At 40.5% G+C, this 21,366-nt stretch overlaps 1 protein-coding gene across 1 annotated transcript in view; it reads left to right on the top strand.

Moving 5' to 3' along the window:
• Nucleotides 1–21,366, top strand: part of CLASP1 (cytoplasmic linker associated protein 1) — a 170,737-nt gene that overhangs the window by 72,406 nt on the left and 76,965 nt on the right. Inside the window, exons 9-19 of the mRNA XM_083864759.1 lie at nt 8,472–8,624; nt 9,573–9,646; nt 10,297–10,389; nt 11,647–11,792; nt 12,565–12,700; nt 13,426–13,496; nt 14,422–14,481; nt 15,201–15,278; nt 17,132–17,299; nt 18,074–18,123; nt 19,280–19,450. Coding sequence (XP_083720885.1) covers nt 8,472–8,624; nt 9,573–9,646; nt 10,297–10,389; nt 11,647–11,792; nt 12,565–12,700; nt 13,426–13,496; nt 14,422–14,481; nt 15,201–15,278; nt 17,132–17,299; nt 18,074–18,123; nt 19,280–19,450 — 1,200 coding nt within the window. The remainder of the gene's footprint in view (nt 1–8,471; nt 8,625–9,572; nt 9,647–10,296; nt 10,390–11,646; nt 11,793–12,564; nt 12,701–13,425; nt 13,497–14,421; nt 14,482–15,200; nt 15,279–17,131; nt 17,300–18,073; nt 18,124–19,279; nt 19,451–21,366) is intronic.

Raw genomic sequence — 21,366 nt, 5'->3', positions numbered from 1 at the left:
ACACAGTATCACCCATCGATTCTGCAGGTATCTCCTTATTCCTTCAGGTTTTGGCAAATAAGCCCCAGGCTGCCGCCAGCAGGTGTCTCCCTGGGAGCTTGGTTTAATCTTGGTTGCTGTTTTCCTGTAGCAACAACCCTGGGAAATAGAGAGAACTCAGTTTCAGGTGTGGCTAAGCTTCAAGCAATTGTCAAGAACAACTAAATTAAATTTTTTTTTCTAATGTATTTTGATTTGATTTCTGCTTTTCCCAAGCCATTTGCAAATGTCCTTTTTTGAATATGCATAAAGCAGTTTTGAAGATAAAATTGGGAGAATAAAAAAACATTTGTGGCACTACTTGCATCTTTAGTAGGAGGAAGAGAAAGGGATCAGTACAAAAAACTATTTAGGGATGGAGCTTAATCTAGACTCTGGCAATGCCCTGAAGTCTTCATACCCTTGAGAATGTCCCTCAGCTCTGTTTCAGTTTACTCACACATTAGCAACAAATACTTCTTGCTCTTGTTGAATGGCTCTGCCTTGTAGTAACATTTATATAATTTTTAAAGTGAATACTGTGGAAAGCTGACCACAGACCTGGCAAAGGAGGCTGTTGCCTGGGGTGCTGGGTGTAGTGTGGATGACCAGCAGCTGGGTGATGCTGATGCCCACTTTGTCTGCTGCTTGAATCCTGACATTTCCTTCTTACAAAAACAGGGAGTCCAGGCTGTTGCCATAAGTTTCCCAGCAAATGCAGAGATGGAGGTGAGAGCAAGGAGGAGAAAGGTTCATTGATTGCTCTTTAACCTGATATATCCCTGCTATGTGTGCATATGGAAGTGGTGCCTGAGGGAGTTCCTGTGCCTCTGCAGAATGGAATTTTTCTGTCTTGTGAATGAAGGCAGAAGAATTCACTTTCTTTTATATAATTATTTGCATAAATAATTAAACTTCAGTAAGGCTGAGGGAAAATCTTAACATTGCCACTACAGTGCAGCACAGAGGATTAATATTAAAGTGGGAAATAGTGTTTTATCTGCAGTTCGGGTATGACAGGATGCTGCAAAAAAGCTAATTCCCTTAGTTCTGTCAAAATGTGTTTTCTGACTCTAAAAGATCTCCCTGAACCATCCTGCATCAACAGCCTTTCTCATTGATTGGTGTCTCTAGGGCTCAGGGACCCACTTTGTGTCTTTTATCTCTGAAGATGATGCTAATGAGAGCACAGTGAGTAGAGAGTAATAAAGCAGTGCAATATAAAGGGTATTTGCAAGGGTTCAGGACAAAGTGGGGCAGCACCCCCAAGCACAGTCAGCAGGGAAAGCCATGGCAGTGAAGCACAGAAGCAACATCCTGGTGGGCAGTCTGTTATGGGCTCTGAAATAGCTGGGCTGTTTGAAGGCTGGGGAGAGGTATGGACAGCCTGGCAGTGAATGGAGGGTGGCTGTCCCACAAGGCGTAATGAGGAGCCTCTGGGCAACCACAGGGGTAAGTGCAGGGCAGGGAAAATCTGCTTTTGCTCTTTAAATTGAAACTTTATGTAAATGCAAGGGCTTTTGGGGTGGGTGTGTTTTTCCAAGGTATGCACTGTGGATTTCCTGGCGCTCTTGAGGTCTGGGGGGAGGCTGTGTGGCTGGAAGGAAAAAGCACTGTGGGAATATTGTATTTCCAAGGATTATTTTGAGGAAAGTAAATCCTTATCTGTATCTCTTCTGCACTTTGATTTTGCCTTATGTACATGTCTGCGTCTGTCTCTCAATTATTTAATTTTGTAAAAATCAGTACAGGGTAAAGGCTGTGTCTGCACAGTTCCTTGCACAGAGGTGCTTGATTCTTGTTTAGGTTTCTATGAACTGCAATAAAACCATTGGTAAAACTTACAAATCCTAGCTCTTAATTAATTTATTTCATTTTTGGATGCTTTTGTGATTTCTTCTGGCTGTTTGAGCTGGTGCTCATTCACTCAGTATCATAGTTATTATGTTGTCTCCTAATTAATTTAATAAAGCTTGTAGGAATGTAACATTTGTACTGCTTCCTCTCTAAATCTACTTAAAGCTAATGGAAACTTTCATGTGGCTGAAAACTGTCTAAGTGACAGTTTCACTAACTCTTAAAACTCCCATTTCCAGGTGTGTTAGTTTCATGAACAGAAGTTTCTTAAAACTTTTGTTTACTGTGTTCTTAGTTATGGTAATGCTCATAGATGCCATTAGAGGGGGCATGCTGTGACTTGTTGATGTGATGGCATTAATACTGTCAACATTATGGTTTAAAAAGTTGTGTTTTGAAGTAAACAGGCTCATTAAATCATTTTTATTTGTCTCTTGTTTTCAAGTCTTCAAAGCTCCTGTTCTCAATCATCCCTGCTATATCTTAAATGGGAGTAATCTGGTTCCAGGATTGAAATTTTTAACGTCCCTCAGAAAAGTAACTTAAATCATCATAAGTTGCATGATTTCAGATCAATCTTGTGCAGGATGACTTTGTTTGACTTGCCAGGCCAGTCCCTGAGAGCAGATTTTGAATGTTGCCAGGGCTATTACTTATTCTTGCAGGTCGAAGTTGGAATTTACTTTGCATATGGTTATTGTGTCTGCCTAGTCTGGTGTTGGATGTGGTCAGGTCAAAGTGTAGAACAAGTTCCTCATACTGGTTTGGTAAAGTTAATTTTATCATACTGATACGCATTTAATAAATATAGGATTCCTCACTAACAGAAATGCACTTTTGAAATTATTTCTACTGTCTAAATGTTCTGCTTATGGAGGGATGGCAGGCATGAATACTCTGAACTTGCTATAGTTACGTGCTTGAGTCTAAGGAAGGAAAACTGAAGTATTTGAGATTAAAGAAAGCATGTGGTGTTATAAGAATTATTAAAGCAAAAAGTGTTTTGCACCTGCCTGGCCTGACATTCTTGGCCTGTGTCTCGAAGCACCACCTTACCTGTTCCTGATGGCAACCATGTTGTTTATTGTATTTATTATGGCCACAAATACATTGACTAGATTTGCATTGTTGAAACCTTACTGAGAAAAACTGCCACCCATAATGGTGCAGATTCTAGTTCAAATAGGGTGATACATGTGTGATAAGAGAAAAAAAGCCAAGGTACTGGACGATGAGTATATCCTTGTCATTGTTCAGCCCTTGGAGCAGTTCATGCTGAAGTCAGGTTTTTGGGACTCCAAAGCCAGTTGTGAAGGAGATGAGGTGGTTCAGCACATAGTGCCAGAAGGCAGCAGCAGGGGTGAGCTGGGACTGGAGCTGGGACTGGAGCTGGTGACTGGGTCAACCTGGAATAACTGGATGTGATGGGAGAGAGAGGGGTAGGTGGCGTTGAGAGGGCTGACCAAGGTCACTGAGCCCAAGTGGGTGGCATTTTAAAGGCTCAGAACACTGCCTGGTGTGGAGGGTGGGAAGGGGGATCTGTGTCTGGGGCCGGGGAGAGCAGCTGGGGCACACTGGGAGATGGCCCAGCAGGAAACCTTAATGATGTGCTGTGCCCATGTACTTCTGCTTGTAGCTGTGAGTCCTTTGTTTTTAAACACTTAATCCTGCTGAGGAGCATATACATGTTCCTTTATCTTTAGTGGGTTTACAAACTCATTTTCCCGGAGAAACCTCTACAATACCTGTGTTGGAGTTGGACAGGCTTGCAGCTAAGCCATGCATGGGTTTTGTGTGTGCTAATGGAAAGAGGCATCTTAACCTCAGCTGAAGCTGTCTCCATTGGACACCCACAGAGGCTGACAGCAGAAGTCACAGCTGGAGATGGAGGTGCCAGATGCTGCCCTGGGGGGAGGGTATGAGCTGAGATATCAGAGGGGTGCCTGTCTCAAAAATGGGGTCCAGTGCTTCTGGACTTGTGCCTGGCAGAAAGGAGTAAAGAGGAACACACCCTGTTTTCTTTGACATCACTAGTTTTGCTGGTTTGTGTTCTTGGCTTGTAAAGGGCTCTCAGATCATCAGGGAGCTGGGCTTTGCCCAGCTAGTAGGGGTTTACCATGGAATTTGGAAGTGCTGTAATGTTTGTCAGTTTTAACAGCTACCTGTCTGCTCCTAGGGGAGCATGCCATAGGAATGGTGCAGAGACAAGTTCCTCTGGTGTCATCACTTCCATCTGCACTGAAAGGGGAGATTCTTCTGAGAGTGATGTAGATGATTTCATGCAAGAGGTACTCATCTTGCTGTTTCAGCTGGTCTGATGCTTGGAAATGGAACAGATGATGAGTGGGCCCAGGGCAAGTTCAGTCCTTTACAGAGTCGCATCTGAAGACCATAGTGGGGCATCTTTGTTAGGAACAGGTATGATGGAAAGCTCTCTTCCCAGTCTGTCATCACTACAGAGTAGCTGTCTTCTCTAAAGCTTACAAACTAATAACTAAAATATTTGAATCTAACATCTTAAAGTTTTTAAAAGCCAGAAAGCATCTTTTTTCATTGGAAAGGACATTTGAGAGACTGCTTTAAAAGGTCCCAGGTGGTGCAAGCAAGGGAAGTGCTGGCCCTTGTTTACCATGACTCCTGAATAGCTAGTGCAGCCTCTTTTCCTCTTTTCCTCTTTTTCACCTTGCCCAGACCTGAAGGGGTTACATTTTAAAATGAATAATGACTAAATTTATTCGTCATGGACAAATGATGACAGCTGTTGAGATGCTCCTGTTAGCGCTTCCCAGGGGATAAAGTCAGGCTGGTTCCTAGTGCAAGCCAGCCGAGCCAGGCAGACTCAGCTCATCGTCATCCCGGATTATTTGTCCTGGGTTCCCCTCGCCAGTAAGGAATTCCCTCCGTAGAAGTGAACTGAAGTTTCCCGGGCTGAAGTGGGTGTTGATAAGAATTGTGCAGATCTGCAGCTGTAGAGAGAGGATAGAGAAGCCATGGCTGTTTAAATCCACGTGTGAAGACAGCATGCTTAATGAATCCGAGGGGCAATGATTGATTATGTTCTGGACTGAAAGCCGCGGCGCTCCGTGAAGCACTCTTACATCTGGGCACGCTATGGAAAATATGAAGGAATGTTGAGGAAGCTTATTTGCAGAAGGATATGTACTTGTAAGCAATTTTCTTTTCTTCTTAAATAATGTAAAGGAATTAAAAAACGTAAAGCAGATTGTTTTCTCTCTGTCTCTGAGGCAGCAGAGTGGTGAGCAGACAAAGGCCTCTTTTAGACGGGCATGTCTTGGACAGAGAGTACTGTAAGGTCCTTATAAATGAGCACCGGGGGTGTCTTGTGATGGGAGAATGTCAGTGGTTATTTAATGTTAGAACGGGGCACTGATTCCGCTTCAGTGCACCTCAGCTGGTGTCCTGAGAGTTGCACCCATGCTGAATTTGCCTTTTGGAGATATGCTGAAAAATGTGATCCCAGTTCAAATGATTATTATGGGAAGGAATCAATGGGTGGCAAAAAAAAAAGAGGTTTTTTTAAACAATGATGTATAGTAGCTTGATTTTCTGTTCTTTTCTGTACTCCCATGTCCAGGTTTCTTTCTGTTCTTTGTTTCTCTTTCTGTTCTGCACACGTGCTGCTGGCAGACTTGATGTGCAGCTCTGAATGTGCTGCTGTCATTCTGCACTGCTCGGATGAGAAAATGTTGTTGGGTTATTGAAGGGATATTCCAGTTTGATAAATATGTAGTGCTTAGTTTGCAGACTTAATAAACAGGAAGATGTGATTGTAATCCAGTCATCCCCAGAACTGTGGGCGGGTTGGTTTGATTTTTGGGATGTTGTATTTTTGCTAATGCTCAGAAAAGCCTGATTTAGAAAGAAATTATAGTCTGTTTAGTTGGTAAAATGCTACAGGAGTGCAGTGCTTTTAATATATTTTAAAATATTTTTTTAGTTTCGATTTATTATATGAAATAGCAAACCACACCCTCTTCTCTTTTCAGAGGGCTGACGCTTTAAAAATGCATATAGAAGGGGAAATGAGTTAAGTAAGGCTGCATCTAGATAGCCTAAAATGCAGCTGATGGAGAATTTTATTACCTGATGAAAGAGGTTATGAACTAGTAAAAGTATCTTTTGTTTCGAATATGACTGACTTTCTCCTGACTGTTAATACACATATGTCAAATAATAGTTTGCTAAATATTTATATAGGAGCTTTTGAAATAAGTACAACTGGGACAAGTTTTGCTTTGAAGTTTTCGGATTGAATGGCTATCCAGGTCTTTCTGAATCACTTAAACCTTGTCCTAGAGGCTTCAGAGATTATGCATTTTAAAGCCTATTTTGATCTGCCCTGACCTTGGTGCAACTCACACCAAATAGTGTTTTTGAAATAATTCCTGTTCCAACTAGACTGTGTCTTTTGGAAAAAGGAAAAAAACAATTTTGCTTTTTAAGAACTGCCTATGGTGGAATTCACTGGATGATGCACGTCCTAACCTCACAGAGGGTCAGCCCTGTGATTATTGACAAAAATGGAGGGGGGAGCAGGAAGGAAGAGAGGAAAAAAAAAGGCAACTCGGATTTTAATTTGTTTTTAACCTCCAGCCAGTTGCCTTGTTGTATATTTTTCTGTTACGTGAGAAGCAATATTAATAAATCACGTTGGAAAACTGTGTTAACAAATCTTCAGTAGCTGTGTTAACACAGAATGTAATCAAGCAACTTATTAGGAATCTGGCTAGACTAAACAATCTCTTGCAGAGAATATTCACTTAATTGAATTAAAAACATATTTTCTAATCCTTTAATCATTCTCATGATTGTTCCCTGAGCTCTTTTCAAATTATTTTTGAATTACATATGTCAGAGCAAGACTGGTGTCAGTAGGGAGGTAGCATGGTCTCCATGGCTGCCTTCAGGCACTGTGTTAAAGAGACAGCCCACATCCTAATTGTGGCTTATATTCTCTTTAGCTGTGTGACCTGAAATTTATTCAAGTTAAAGTTCTTGTGTTCACTTTTGCCTTGTTCAGTTTTTCCTGAACAACAGTACAAGTACCAGTTATTATTTTACCCCTTTCCTTTAGAGATGCTTTTTCCCCTAGTCCTTTCATATATTCTAAGACATCTTGAACATCAGAATTAAGAGATGTCCTTATCTGCCTTCTATAACTTTTTGGATGCTTTTGTGTACCTGCCATGTCAACATTGAGTTGTGATTGGAGTATGGCATCATGTGCACTGAGGAATATCAAAAATGGGGTGTGTACGTTTTTGGATGATCTGTGATAGTTCTCCAGTGTCCAGCTGCTAATAAGCCAGTGCCACTTAGGGCAGAGAAAACTGAAGGTGATTGAGCTAAGAACAAAACAGGCTTTTCTTCCTGTTCTTTTGCCTTCCCTAGAATATGCCTATAACTGTTATCAAGTTATTTTTTTACTTTCAGAAAGCTCAGCCTGTATTAGTGTCATTAGTGTCTAGCTAGGAGCTTGTATTTGTTACTAGATGTTCCCAGATGCTTTCCTGAGCAGGGATGGATTAAAGCACCTGCTTGACTTTTTGCCAAGTGAAAATTGTGAAGGAAATGTTCCTAATCTGGTGAGGAGTGGGTGTGTACCTTGGGCTGTTGGAGAGGGACGGACATGAAGCAGGTCTCAAATCTGAATGAAGTGTTCATGTGGAGAAGCTGAGTGATGAGGGCTGAGCTGGCCTTCTGGCCTCAATAATTACATGTTCCATCTATATCAGCTGCTCAACTGCTTTGTCACCTTTCAACCTAAGGCTGTTTTTTCAAGTGAATTAGCTAATCTGTGTAAAACTGCAGTATAAGCAGTCCTTTGGAATTGAAGTAACCTTGACCGAGAATCAAAGCAGCTGTAATTCATTTTTAGTTAATTTATGTTCACATTTGGTGGTAGAGGCTAAAGTGGGATGTACACAGAAGGTTCTGTAAGGTTTAATGCACCTTATATTTATGTTTTTATGAATTTGAGGAACCTTTTTGTATTTCCTTGTGAGGAATCTCTGGTGATAATTTAAAGAGTTAAATGGGATTTGTAGCTCCAGATGGGTCTGTGATTAATGGTCTGTGGCTCATCAACAACATGGATGTTGCCATGTGAACTTTGCTGGGTGATGCTGTTTATCCTTGGTCTAGTGTGGGCAGTGGGCAGGTGGGACAGGGCAGCCTCTGCTGCTGCTGCCCTCCACACTTGGGCCTTGGATTTGCTTGTGGTCTTAGTTTCACTACAGTCCACGTCAAAGGAGATCTTGGAGGCATAAATGTGAGAGATGCAGACTATCAAAAACCTAAGTATTATCTGGGGGTTGCATCTTTCTGCTGTAGATTTGAAGTTCTTTCTTTTCATTTGAATACATTTATTGAAAGGGTTTATAACAGTGGCTGCAATAGCGAAGCATTGGGTTCAGAGAGCTGGTGCTATTCCACGACTAACTGGATTTCTAGCATGAGATGAAGGCTGGCAGAGCAGGCTGGAAACATGTAGCATGTTTGCCATAACACAGTCATGCTCCTTGGGACATCCCTTTGCTTCATTGGACTTACAGCTGAGTGTGGTTTTTTGGCAGATAAAATTTTTGATGATGAAGACTCCGTGGATGGGAACAGACCTTCCTCAGCCAGCTCCTCTACATCTTCAAAGGCCCCTGCAAACTCACGCAGAGTTGGGATGGGCACTACCCGCAGACTTGGCTCTGCAGCTCTGGGCTCCAAGTCTTCAAGTAAGCCAATAGCCTATATGAATTGATGTGTCTGTGAAGTATTTACAGTGTTCATATTGAGCTTCTTGCAAGCACTTCCAGGCTGGCCCCCAGAATCCAGTAAGAATTTTTTCCTGATGCAGTCATTATGTCTGTGTTCTCTGCATGCCACAGGTAAAGTCTGGTAGGATGAATCTCCAAGCAATCCCCACATCCCCATAATTTATTTTACACTTTGTGAGAGGTTGCACCTGTGTGGTTGTGCACTGAGGGCTATGAATTAATCATGTTGGTGCTCCAGTGTATAGATTTTTGCCTTTGTAGTTCCAACTCTGTCTGACCTGAGACTGCCTATAGCTACATGCCAAACTTCAGCCCTTGCAGTCTAAACCTGACACACTGGTTTTCTTCAAAGACCTTTGGGCATTGCTGGTAATGAAGGTGCAGAAAGAAAACTGAGCAATCATTCTGAATGTTAGCAATAATTCTACATGTAGCTCTAATTCTATATGTGTCCTAGGGAAAGGGAGAAAGTTCCCTATATCAGGCAGTCTTTGATTAGTATTCCAGAGACTATTTATCTTCCTTATCATTTGTCTGTTTGTGCACCTGTCAGATCTCCACCTTCATCTATTATAGATGGGATTAAATCCTTTAAAATAAAGTCTCCCATATAATTAAAGTAAGTATTCCCTTTCATCTTTCAGACTGTGTCCCCTAACTGTTGAGTGACTACTGTAATGACTTCCCTAATGTGCCCTCTGTGCCTATGAGTTGAAGGATGCCACGAATGTCTCGCCAGTGCCTGGCATTGAATTTCCCTGCCTCTGCTTTCATTACATCTGCAGCCCTCCCAGGTCGCAGGGGTAGTGAACTTTCTCCTGATTAAGTGCCTTGATAGCTGGTGGTTTCTTAATTGATTCTCTTGTTGATAACAAGATTGAAAAGGCTTTTTCATTTGTGTGTCAGCAGCCAAAGAGGGAGCAGGTGCTGTGGACGAAGAAGACTTCATTAAGGCATTTGAAGATGTTCCAACAGTTCAGGTAAGCAGAGTTACCTTTAAACCGTGCTGTACTAAAAACCAGAAGGTGGATATAGGATCTCATGCTGATCACTGACAAATTGTGCTTTATTGTGACGTTGGCAAATCTTTAAGGGGGGAAGCAGGTTAGAAGTTGAAGGGAGGCAAGTTTTGAATGGTGGGATGTGCTCGTAGTTTATGTGAAACCCTCTGGGTACTGAAAGCAGTAAAGGTGACTTGTATCTCAGGGATTGCTGGTGTCATGAGTGTGACAACTGGACCATGCACGTTTGCTGAGATGCATCACATATCCCCTCTCCTTCACTGGAGCTTTGTGTTTGGGACAGCTGAACAGCACATGTGTCCACTCATGATCTTCTGTAGGTTTTGACTAATATAGCCACTAGTAGCTGCAGGAATGCTGTTTAAAATTGTGAAACTGTAGTAAAATAATGAAATATGATCCTTTAATCATCTTGTGATAATTTTAAATTTTTCGGTTGCAGGCAGTGGGTATAAATTCTGTGCACTATGCAAAGCCAGTTGTGTCCAAGGCTAGCACATGATATTTAAGCATTGAGGAACAAAGGACATAAGAATGTAGTTGGGAAGTGATCTGATTTTATGGAGTAAATCCTGGATTACAGTGCTACTCTGTATTTCAATTTGTAGATTTATTCCAGCCGGGATCTTGAGGAATCCATAAACAAGATCAGAGAGATACTATCAGATGACAAACATGACTGGGAACAGAGAGTTTCTGCGGTAAGTAGAGAATTTAGATAGGATCTCTTTTAATACAAGCTTTTTTTACACTGGGCTTAATCCCACTGAAGGTACTGGGAGAACCTCAGAATAAGACTGGAATGTAGCTTTAGTGGTGAGCACCTGTCCTGTTATGTTTCCCTAAACTTGAGGGAAACATTTCCTCGTGAGACTGAATTTAAGCCACATTTGTGAATGAAATTGGTATTTGATATACAAGAGTCTGTTGAGACAGCATCAGGTTGAACTGGAAGTTAGAAAAAAAATTTGCTAGCAGGTGCTTAAAATCAAAATGTCAAGTCTTATTCAGAATATCTTAAACTAATTTGATGAGGCAGAAGATTACTTTGCTTACAGAGAACTTATTTATACTTCTACAAAAGGGAGGTGTAAAATAATTCAGCAAGGATATACACACTTAAGTTTTGAATAAATAAATATGACTGTGGGAAGTGGAAAATTGGATGTTATATGCATGTCAAGACTGAGTATTATTTACTGAGGCAAGCTGTATTTTCATGATACAGATGCATGGTCTTGTCTACACAGTAGACTTTCATCACTGGTGTAGCAGCTTTGCCATGTCTGTCAAACCCTGTATTAAAGATCTGAGTGGCAGACTGGGCTGATTCAGCTTACCTCTGTTTAATTTTATTTCTGTACTGAGTAACAGGGAGCTGAAATCGAGGCCATGTGCAGATGCATTGGTACACAGGAGGGGCTGTGAAGGTGTCCGAGGATTGTCTGTTGGATAAGATGGTGGTCACTGTAATATTAATAGGAAATTTCCCATTTTGATGGGGTCAGGGTTCCACTTCTGCTAGAGCCAGATAACTGTTTTAATGAAGTCAATGGACACATTCTGGCCTGAATGTGAACCATGCCCTTTAAGTCTAGATATCTTTTTAACACAAGAGTCAGCTGTGAGATTACCTAAACATTAGAAGCTGCTGTAAATAGGGGAACAGAGGGGAATGTTTAAGATACCTTTTGGTTTAAAAAATATTGTTTGGGTTATTAACTATACGATTTGAGTAGCTGTATGTAACACTTCTGGATTTCTGTAAGTTAACAAGGATGTTTAGCTTATTGTACTTAGTATGTTAACTAACCATGGGTTGAATATAAGGTAGGAAATAATAAAATTACTTGGACATCAAGAATCAACTACCTGGAATCAGGTATTGGTGCTGAACATAACTGTCCTTTTATTTGCTCCTCACTAACAGTTGCTGATTTCTTTTGTGCTCCTAACAGTTGAAAAAGATCCGCTCCTTACTTTTGGCTGGAGCTGCAGAATATGATAACTTCTTCCAACACTTAAGACTTTTGGATGGAGCATTTAAATTATCTGCTAAAGACCTGCGGTCTCAAGTTGTACGAGAGGCTTGTATCACGTTGGGGTAAGTTTATTTTCTGTGTGTGTTTGAAATGTGATGTGGAAGAAAAGGAACAGGCACTGGTTAAAACACAATTAGGATGCAGCTTGTGCTGCTAGTGCTATATAGTTAAAGATAGAATATGATTTTTCTGCATCTGTTTCAAAACCCATCATGTAGGCCACTAATTATAATTCTGCCGAGCCGTGTTCCTGAGTACTAAACAATGCTGATGTGGGATACACAGAATGAATGAGCAAGCCATGCCTTCATGCACAAGTAGGGAAGCATTGAACAATAAAGCTGAAAATGTTGATGTTTTGTTCTGGTTCAGATTGAACTAGTTTTTATTTCTGATAGTCTATCTTTTGTGAAATACTTCAAGAAAAAGGGTGCTGCAGTGTTTCTGACATGTTGTTTTTGTTTTTTTTTTCTTTTAATATATATGTATTAAGGCAAAATAGGGAGCTTCAGAGAGACTGTAATATAAACTAACAAAAATATTCTATCACCTTGATCCCATTTGTTTGATAGTAATTTTTTTGCTGTGCTAGTTACTTTATTTTATGCTGACCTTACTATTTCTCAGGGTTCAGATGAATATAGGACACAAATTTGAAAAGAAAGGAAAGGAACTGTTTTTTGAAACATGGTGTTATCTGTCCTTTGGAGTCGGAGAGGACATGACAGTTGCAAAGATTGAGATGTCAGATGTGCTTATGTCAGATGTTCTGTACAAGTCTGACTCGCTTTATCTCCAGCTCACTTACCAGCATGACTTCATTCTGTTTTTCAGACATTTATCATCAGTTCTGGGAAACAAGTTTGACCATGGGGCAGAAGCCATCATGCCAACAATTTTTAATCTAATTCCAAATAGTGCCAAAGTCATGGCCACTTCTGGTGTAGTAGCAGTTAGATTAATCATTCGAGTAAGTATGCATCAAAAGAGAACAGTGTTATAATTTCCGAACACTGCGGTGTTTCTGATGAAATATGAATGCTGCTGCAATGAAAATAAGATTAGGTGCCTAATCTACTTTTCTGATAGTGCTGGACTTGGCTGTCTTAGATGTTGTGCAGCCTTGTGCAGATGATGCTTGTTAAGCTCTGCCAAAATAGTAGGGGAAATAGTTCTTTTTGCAGGGCAAGATATTTCCATCCCTCTAAGAGCTGAGCAAACATTTTTCTTTGAAAGGGTTTTAGACCAGCCTTGCAGCAGACTCATCCTCTTAATTATGCTCTAAAATACATCACAGACTGTCCATGTTTCTCAAAACTATTAGTTCACAGTGGTGATTTCTGCCTAGTGATTCATTGTGTAAGCTGTAGGTAGCCCAATGTCTCTCAAGTTGTCACCACTGGCAGTTTAGATCCTCCTGCAGTGACTTCAGCTCCTTGACTCACTAGAGAGTGTCATTATAGAAGAAAATCAAGTATCTGTTAAAGGTATTTTAGCTGATAAATTGTAAAATATTTTTAATATTAAAAATCTGTCCATATCTGTTAGTGTTCCGTTTTCTAGAGGCTCTGTTTTTAAGAATTGAGCAGCAATAAGAATCTGAATACTGAGCTCAGGAGGCTGAAGGAGATGGTCTTTCATTCTCTGGAACTGTTATGTAAAGATTTCTTCCTGTTCTTGTTTGTTTTCTTCCAGCACACGCACATCCCTCGGTTAATACCCATCATAACCAGTAATTGTACCTCCAAATCTGTTGCAGTTAGAAGGTGAGAATTTAGTTTGAATTTACTGTTTTTCACTAGTAAATAGGTGCTTTGTGAAAATGTGAATGTATTTGTTAAAAGGGTTGAAAACACACTTACTTATTATAACGTAAATCTCATTCTTCTCCATGATTTGAGTTCAAAGTCAGCTAACCTGCATAAACTGCATCACTGCAGAGAGGAAGAGGCATTTTTCCACAAGGAGAAATGGTTTTTAAACTAATTGTTGTCCTTACATATTGTTATAACAACATATTATTTTGGCATTTTTACAGACACGTTCCTGTTCCCCACTGCTGGTTGTTACAGTGACTTGTTTTCTTTGAGCCAGTAAATCAGTCTTATGTGAAAGCATCATCTGGAAGGGAAGTTGGACTGAACGGTCTAATGGTCCTGTCTGCATTTAAAATCTAAATGCTTCAGTCCACTACCTCACTGGGAGACTCTTGCCTCCTCTGTATACATTAACTGGTTCTTTTTGAGTTAGATGAAAAGAAGGGCTTTGTGGTTGCTGTATTTAGTGTCAAACCTTGAACACGTCAGCACACTTGTGCCTTAAGATTCTTGAAGTGAGGAAGAGAGATTAAAGCCGCAAAGGTCTGTTCCCACGAGGCTAATTGTGAGGTTTCTGTGGAAGCCTGGACTAACAGGTGTACAGAATATCAGTGTCAATCTCCTGTTTAATGAAAAAGGAAGCTTCCAGGATTGTTTTATGGCAATCCCTCTCTTCAGGCTTCTCTATAGCAAACTGCCTCTAATTTATCCTTCAGACTGTTTATTAAGGTTTTTTTACAGCTGTTGATACATTTATTGGGGTCAACACTGAACTTTGATGTCCCAAAAAGCTTCCTAAGCAAAGATGTTGTTCAGAGTCAAGTATGGCAAAGCCAGTTAACTTAAACTCAGCATTTCTTCTTTCTCCTCCCAGGCGTTGCTTTGAATTTTTAGACTTGCTGTTGCAGGAGTGGCAAACACACTCCTTAGAAAGGTAAGTTCTGAATACAAGTGGATTTGTTCTCTCCTACTTACCTGGGGAGAAGGAGATAATTTTCTGGATCGTTCTGGAGAAAGGATCATTTAGGAGAGATTATATTAAGTATCTGTGGAAGAGATGTTTTTGACACCCAAAAGAAACATATATGCGCATGCATCATTTGTTCTGTAGTTCTGTCAGAGTTTGGTGGGTATGTCTCCTATGCCAGCCTTGGAAGACCTGGCTGAGCAAATCCCTGAACTCAATAACTTTCGTTTAACTTTTTTTTTTTCCTTTTGCACCCTGAAGTGAGATGATGAGGCGAAGTCTGCTGCATGCCTTATCAGGAGCTTCTGAGACTTCTACATTACTTCAAACTCTAGTGACCAGTTGAAGTAATTGTGTGAGGGGAGATTGGGACAGAACTTCCTTAGCCCTTGAGGGCACAAAAGTATTTAGGGCTTAGGAGACTGTTCTTGAATCCAGGCAGTTTGGATAGATAAGTAAAGATCTCTGAAGAATGCTGCTTGTTGTTTTCTAGACAGCAGTGTGGATGAAATAAAATTGACTTGTAAGAATAAATAAATAAAAGTCACAAAAGATCCTTGATGGAAATGAAAGGATGTGGTGAACTGTTTGTTCTCAGAAACCAAGGCAAAATCAAATTAGTCATTTGTTTATAAGTGTGGCACATCTTTCTGAACTGCTGGATAATATTTTCTTTCTTATTTCAGACACATATCAGTGTTAGCTGAAACAATAAAGAAGGGAATTCATGATGCAGACTCTGAAGCCAGGATAGAGGCAAGAAAGTAAGTGGCAGCTGTTGTTGGTATCTCTTCTTCCTCCCCTTCTTTGCCCCTGTCTTGTCAGTGGTATTGCATGGTTGAGACAAAAATCCAGACAAGATACATTCTCCTGACTTCCCAGCTGGTGGAAAAAAGAGGGGCTGAGGGGTGACCATTCTGTACAGTTTCCTGAGGGGGGGAAACAGAGAGGGAGGTGCTGATCCTTTCTTCCTGCAATCCGGTGATAGACACCTGGGAATGCTTTAAAACTCTGCCAGGGGAACTTCTGGCTGGACATCAAGAAGCATTTCTCTACCAAGAGGGGTCAAACACTGGAAAAGGGTTCCTAGAGAGGTGGTCAATGCCCCAAACCTGTTTCAGGGGCACTTGGACAATGTTCTTAACCACAGACTTTAACTTTGGTCAGCTCTGAATTGGTCAGGCAGCTGGACTAGATGTTTCTTGTTGGTCCCATCCCACTTAAGTAGCCTACTCTATTGTTATTTGCTACTCTTTAAATAAAAGTCCTTGTGCTAGTACTCTCCTAAATAGTATCCTAAATTAAGATAGTATTTTATGACATTGAAAAAAAATGTTTGTGTATATCTATAGGAAATTCTAATATTTGCAATTAGTTTTATTCTTTTGAAGCACATCTTATTCTTTACACATTTCCATTAATATGATCATACTCATGGTAGTATGCTGGTGTACCAGCATACTCTTCTGAACAGAACATTGCAGAAACGTTTTTCTGCAGAAAGAGGGTGGTGTAAAACGTGAAAACAATGAGCAATAAATTTTATTAATCTAAATGCTGTGTTTTAAGTAGTGGTGTTTCACAGTAGGGCTACTTAAATCCTTTTGAAAAGGAAGCATGTCTATCACTGAAAATTACAGTAGTCACTGAGACTTCACAGCAGGTGACTAGTTAAGCTGAATAGACAGCAAGGAGAATGGCAGGGGACTTCAGAGAGCATGCTTAATTCTCTCTTCCCATGTTTATTAAGTAGCAGTGTGGCTGATTGTGAGATAGAAATTTGTTTTCTTCTTGTGATGTGAGAATGCATGTGGCTTCTCTGAGGACTGGCTGTCACACACAAACAATTCTTGATTCATTTGAGCTCATGATCTTACTCTTAAACTGCCCATTAGTTGTCCCCTGAAAAGTACTGAGAGTCTTCATCTCCTTTGTGCACCAAGAGTGAATGGTGTTAACCATCAGCCGGGAGGTTTGGACCATAGAGGAATTCTTCCCTCATCTTAAAATACTCTTTCTATTTTCATCATGGCACTGGTTTGAAGTCCATGTGACCATCTCTTTCCTTTTCCTTGGTTTTTTGTTTTTGTTTGTTTTTTTTTTTTAAACCAGAAAGACAGGCAGCAGCCTCAAGTCAGTACAGAGATGTGTTTCTGCAGCATTCTTGAAGAGCTGTTGCTAAACTTAAGGAAAAAGCCGCAGCTGATGCTTTCCTGAATCAGGCCCATTTATGTGTGTTCTGCCTTTGGCATGTTTTTGAAGTAGCTACTGCGCACCCAGTCCCAAACTAGTGTCAGTTTGGGCCTGCAGTCTCCTGTGTACAGTAGACAGCTGGAGGGATGAGAGTTTCTTCCTAATACAGCTTTGTTGGCTACTCCTATTTTTACAGCAAATGCACCAAATAATTCTTTCATTGGTTTGTCTTTTGTGCAGCTGATTGAACAATACAATGGTTGAAAAAGCTGTTTGTCTTAAATGTGTCAGGGCAGTACCAGTCCTTGAAGTGACTAATGAGGCCACTAATGGGAATAGTGAGAAGGGCTCTGGCTGTGCCTTTGTGCCACAGCCCCCTAAAACATGCCAGGGGTGTGTTCACAGTGCTGTGTGTCATTTCCAGGTGCTACTGGGGTTTCCACAGTCACTTCAGCCGAGAGGCAGAGCATTTGTACCACACCTTGGAGTCTTCCTACCAGAAGGCCCTGCAGTCACATTTGAAGAACTCTGACAGCATCGTGTCCTTGCCACACTCGGATCGCTCCTCCTCCAGCTCCCAAGAGAGTCTCAAGTAAGGCTTTCTGGGTCACTACCTCTCCATTTAAACAATTGCTGACAGACAGCTCCATTGAATTGAAGGGAGCCATCACATTGCTTTGTCTCATCTGGTCATTAGTTGGACTCGACACTTGGTTACTCCAAAATAGATTTATTTATTTATTTTAACCTAACACTGTAAGACAACAAAACTCTCTACTGGCTCTAAAATATAATCATTATCTTGACTCCATAAATAGTTTTCTAGGAAGCTATTTGTGCTCAGCAGATACTGTTAGTTATTCCTTTCAGGTGCTTAAAACACTGCTGAGAATAAAGTTCTGCCTTTAGCATTAATCCTAGAGGTGTAAGTCTGTCTCTTTCCAGACAAAAGAAAAAAATGACTAAATTAAACTTGAGTTGTAATTACAGAGTTAATGTGTAACTCTTATGTTGGGTATTTTAGCTACTCTCAGATATACAGTCAACATAGACTCCAAATGTCTGTAAGATGTGTATGAAAAATATCCATAACTTACTGGTGTAACTTTTTAAATCTACAAAAAGTGTTCTTAAAAATCTCTTTTTGCACAAATAATGTGAGTACTAATTTATTTCTTAATGCTTTTATAAATAATTTCATGGTGGTGCTGTATTTATTCTTAAACAACCAGCTTTGGTAGTTTATGCCTGCCTATAAATGGTTTCCTGTTAACTTAATTGTGTACTGAGGGAACAGAATTGTACTGCTCTTGATGACTGAAATAGAAGTTTTGTTTTGTAAGTAAGAGTTTGTATTAACTTTCAGCCGTCCACTGTCTGCCAAAAGAAGTCCTACTGGAAGTACAACATCAAGAGGTGAGAACAGGAGCTGAAAAACGTGCTGAGGTGTTGTTGAGGAAGTGTGACATTGTTATATGCAAAACCCAGCTTTGATTGCTGTTTACTACTCCCTAAAATGGCAGCTCAGGATGTAGAAATTTTAATTACTTTCTACATCAGCTGATTATTAAATAATACTTTTAAAAGAAATTAGTAAATCAATAATTTCTTACACCTCAAGAGCAGCCTAAAAAGCCTTGAAAATTGTAGCCAATGTATGTTTAGCTTTGTAATAGCTTGAATAAACTTCTGCTGATGCTAAGACATGCAGCTACATAGTCTAATATTGCCTTCAGTTTTACATTTTTTGTTATTTATTCTCTGTGGTTTCAGCAATGACTGGAGGTGTTTGCACGGAAGTCGTACATTGTTAAATTCCATCTCATTGCTAATCTGTTTTTCTTGTCAGATGGAATATTTAGGTGCAGCTTTTCTGTCCTAAGTAAATGCATGCAATAATCTAAATAATACATTTTAATATAGCATATAATAGACAAAACTTTGTTGGTAAAAGATAAGCTGCCTTTTACACCTGATCAGGGTTGGGTTCTGGCTGGTTTGTCTGTAACTACACCCTACTGAGACCTTTGATTCAAGGAGATGTTGTTGTGTAACCTACTTGACTGTGCACACAAATGCATGTTTGCTTGCAGCTGAGTAGTCAAGCTTCATGCTTAAGAGGGTGAACATCAACAAGTGATGGGAACAACGATCCTCATGAGAAGATGAGGTGTTGGGAAGGAAGTTATTAGAACCTGGACTGAAGGACCTGCAGGTCTGTTTTGGCCAGCAACTCTCACATGCCAGTGATGGGTACTGTGGTTGAACTTTCCCATCTAGACTCTGTTAGAAGTTTCTTTTTACTGGCCTGGCAGCCTTTTTGATCTTATCATTTAGGCTTTTAGAACTTGATAAAGTTCTTAGAGGTTGCACCAGGGCAGCATTGACGAAATATCTTTGCAGGCAACGTGGGGAAGCCCACATTGCCCTGATAAAGCATTCTTAGTTGAGGTATTTCAGTGCCAGCAGGGAGTGTTAAAAATAGTACTTTAAACTGCTTGTCAGGCTCTTTGAAGCACACAGCTCAAAAAATTAATCTTCTTTATTCTGGATCTCCCACTCCCATCTGCAGCATCTACAGTAAGTACAAAATCTGTGTCAACACCAGGATCTCTGCAGCGATCCCGCAGTGACGTCGATGTGAATGCAGCAGCTAGTGCCAAGTCAAAAGTGACGTCTTCTGGAGCATCCACCCCCTTCAGTTCTGCTGCAGCCTTGCCCCCAGGGTCATACGCATCACTAGGTAAATCTACATGTTCTACTCTTGCAGTTAGCCTTCTTTAGTAGTAGAAGGTGCCTTGCAGTTTTATTGGAATAATAAACTCTGACTAGAGGAATGTACCTCTGAGATAGTTACCAGCTCTCCAGGATCAGTGTGTGATCTCTTGCCCTTTGGGACTAAGGAAAAAAAATACGGCAGAACTGACTTGAAGCAACAGTTTTGAATTGTGTAATAATCTGCGTCTTACTCTTCTTTCTGGGGAAAAGCAGAACATACTACATAGAGTTCTGGGATGTTGCTGAGGACAATGCTATTCAACTCCTTTTGACATGTTCCCCTGTCTCTTTTCCTTCTTTTCCTTCCCTTGCTTCCTGAAACTGGTTTTCTATTAATTGATTTATGCTTTGAATAGTACATCTTGAGTTTGTTCCCTTCTGTTTCACAAAGGAGAAAGAGAAGCAAAGAGGAGGTCAGCTTTGCCATGCCATCAGACAGGATATAAGAATCTGTTCCTTATGCTGACTCTTTGGATTATAGCCACATATCACCTTATTCCCTCAGAGCATTGTGTATCACCTTCAGGTGTCTCAGGGTTTCTTAAAACAAACTTTGCACTGGATCTTTCTCTCCTGGAGTTATCGTCGAAGGAGTCACAAAGGAGGAAATGCAAGGCAGTGATTGACACCGTATTTGCTGAGCTTCATCTTGGGTGTGAACAGAGCTGATCATCTGAGCTGATTTCTCATTCTGCTGGTTTCACACTAATCTAATGCTAGACTTGTCATCATTTTACCTTTACAACAGGGAAGAAACTCAGGGGTCTGTGCTCTTGATTTAAGCTGTGTACATTATCCTCACCGAGTCGGTTCAGGAGTTCCTTCTTTTAATGTAGGGCATTTGCTCTTTAACCTGTTAAAAAGTAAGTGGTGGACTATATAGGGATGATTTTTATCAATTCCTTTTTCAGACAGGTTTCTTTCATATCTGAAATGTTTTACCTTGGATTAGATGCATTGGTTGTATTCAGTTCAGAAGTTGAATTCTTATTCTGATTTAAATTGTTCATACTTGGTTCAAGATGCCGATACATTGCAGTGGAAATGTGATTACAGAATGTGAAGTTGATCACGTGGTGGTGGGCTTACAGATGCAGCCACTTTTGAGTTGTGCTTCACTCTGGCTTCGGTGACTAAATTGGCTTCAGTCTTATGTCATGAGGAAGAAAGAAGAGGGAGGAAGTATTTATTTAAAGCTGACTTGGTCCTTGAAGTTTAGAGACTGGATCCAGTGTCAGTCTTGTTCTTTAACCAGGCTCTAGTAGAAAAGTAGCAAATTCACTCTTAAATGATGTGATGGCTGCTCCTGAAGGATCCTGCTTTCTTTTTAGATAGTAGGGACATTTATCACCTGCACATTCCCATGAGAGAAATGATGAGGCAAACAATGAAAATGGAGTTGGGCAAAGGTTGGTTGTTGCAGGAGGGAAAACCTCCAAGTGTTTTCTTCCAATACACCAAGGTTTGATTTGCTGCTCGGTCCAACTTTTTTAATTTCTTTAATTGTATTAATTTTTTTTTTTGCATATTTATGTGGCTAATATATAGTGCCCTCTTCTGTTGATGATACTGATTTTTCCCTATTAACCCTGTCCTTACTTTTCTTTGATTTGCCTAAAGATGGTACTACCAGTAAAACCGAGGGTAAGCAGTCTCTCTGTGTAACTGAGGTGTGTCCACAGTCGTACTACCCTACCTGGTCTCTGTTCTCACAGTGTTACCTGGTTCTCATCCATGTTCACTGGTGACCTGCATGAAGTGTTGCATGGTTGTCCTGCTCATTTTGATGCCATGGGGTATTCTTCACTTTCTCTTTGAGCTCCTCCCTGCTAATAACATAAGTCTGCTTTTGTGGCTCTGGTCACTAAGTTGTTATGTGGG

The sequence above is a fragment of the Zosterops lateralis genome (assembly GCF_965231275.1).
Source record: "Zosterops lateralis genome assembly, chromosome: 7".
Lineage (NCBI taxonomy): Eukaryota > Metazoa > Chordata > Aves > Passeriformes > Zosteropidae > Zosterops > Zosterops lateralis.
Note: the sequence above shows the minus strand (reverse complement) of the source record. Positions and strands in the feature narration are given on the sequence as shown.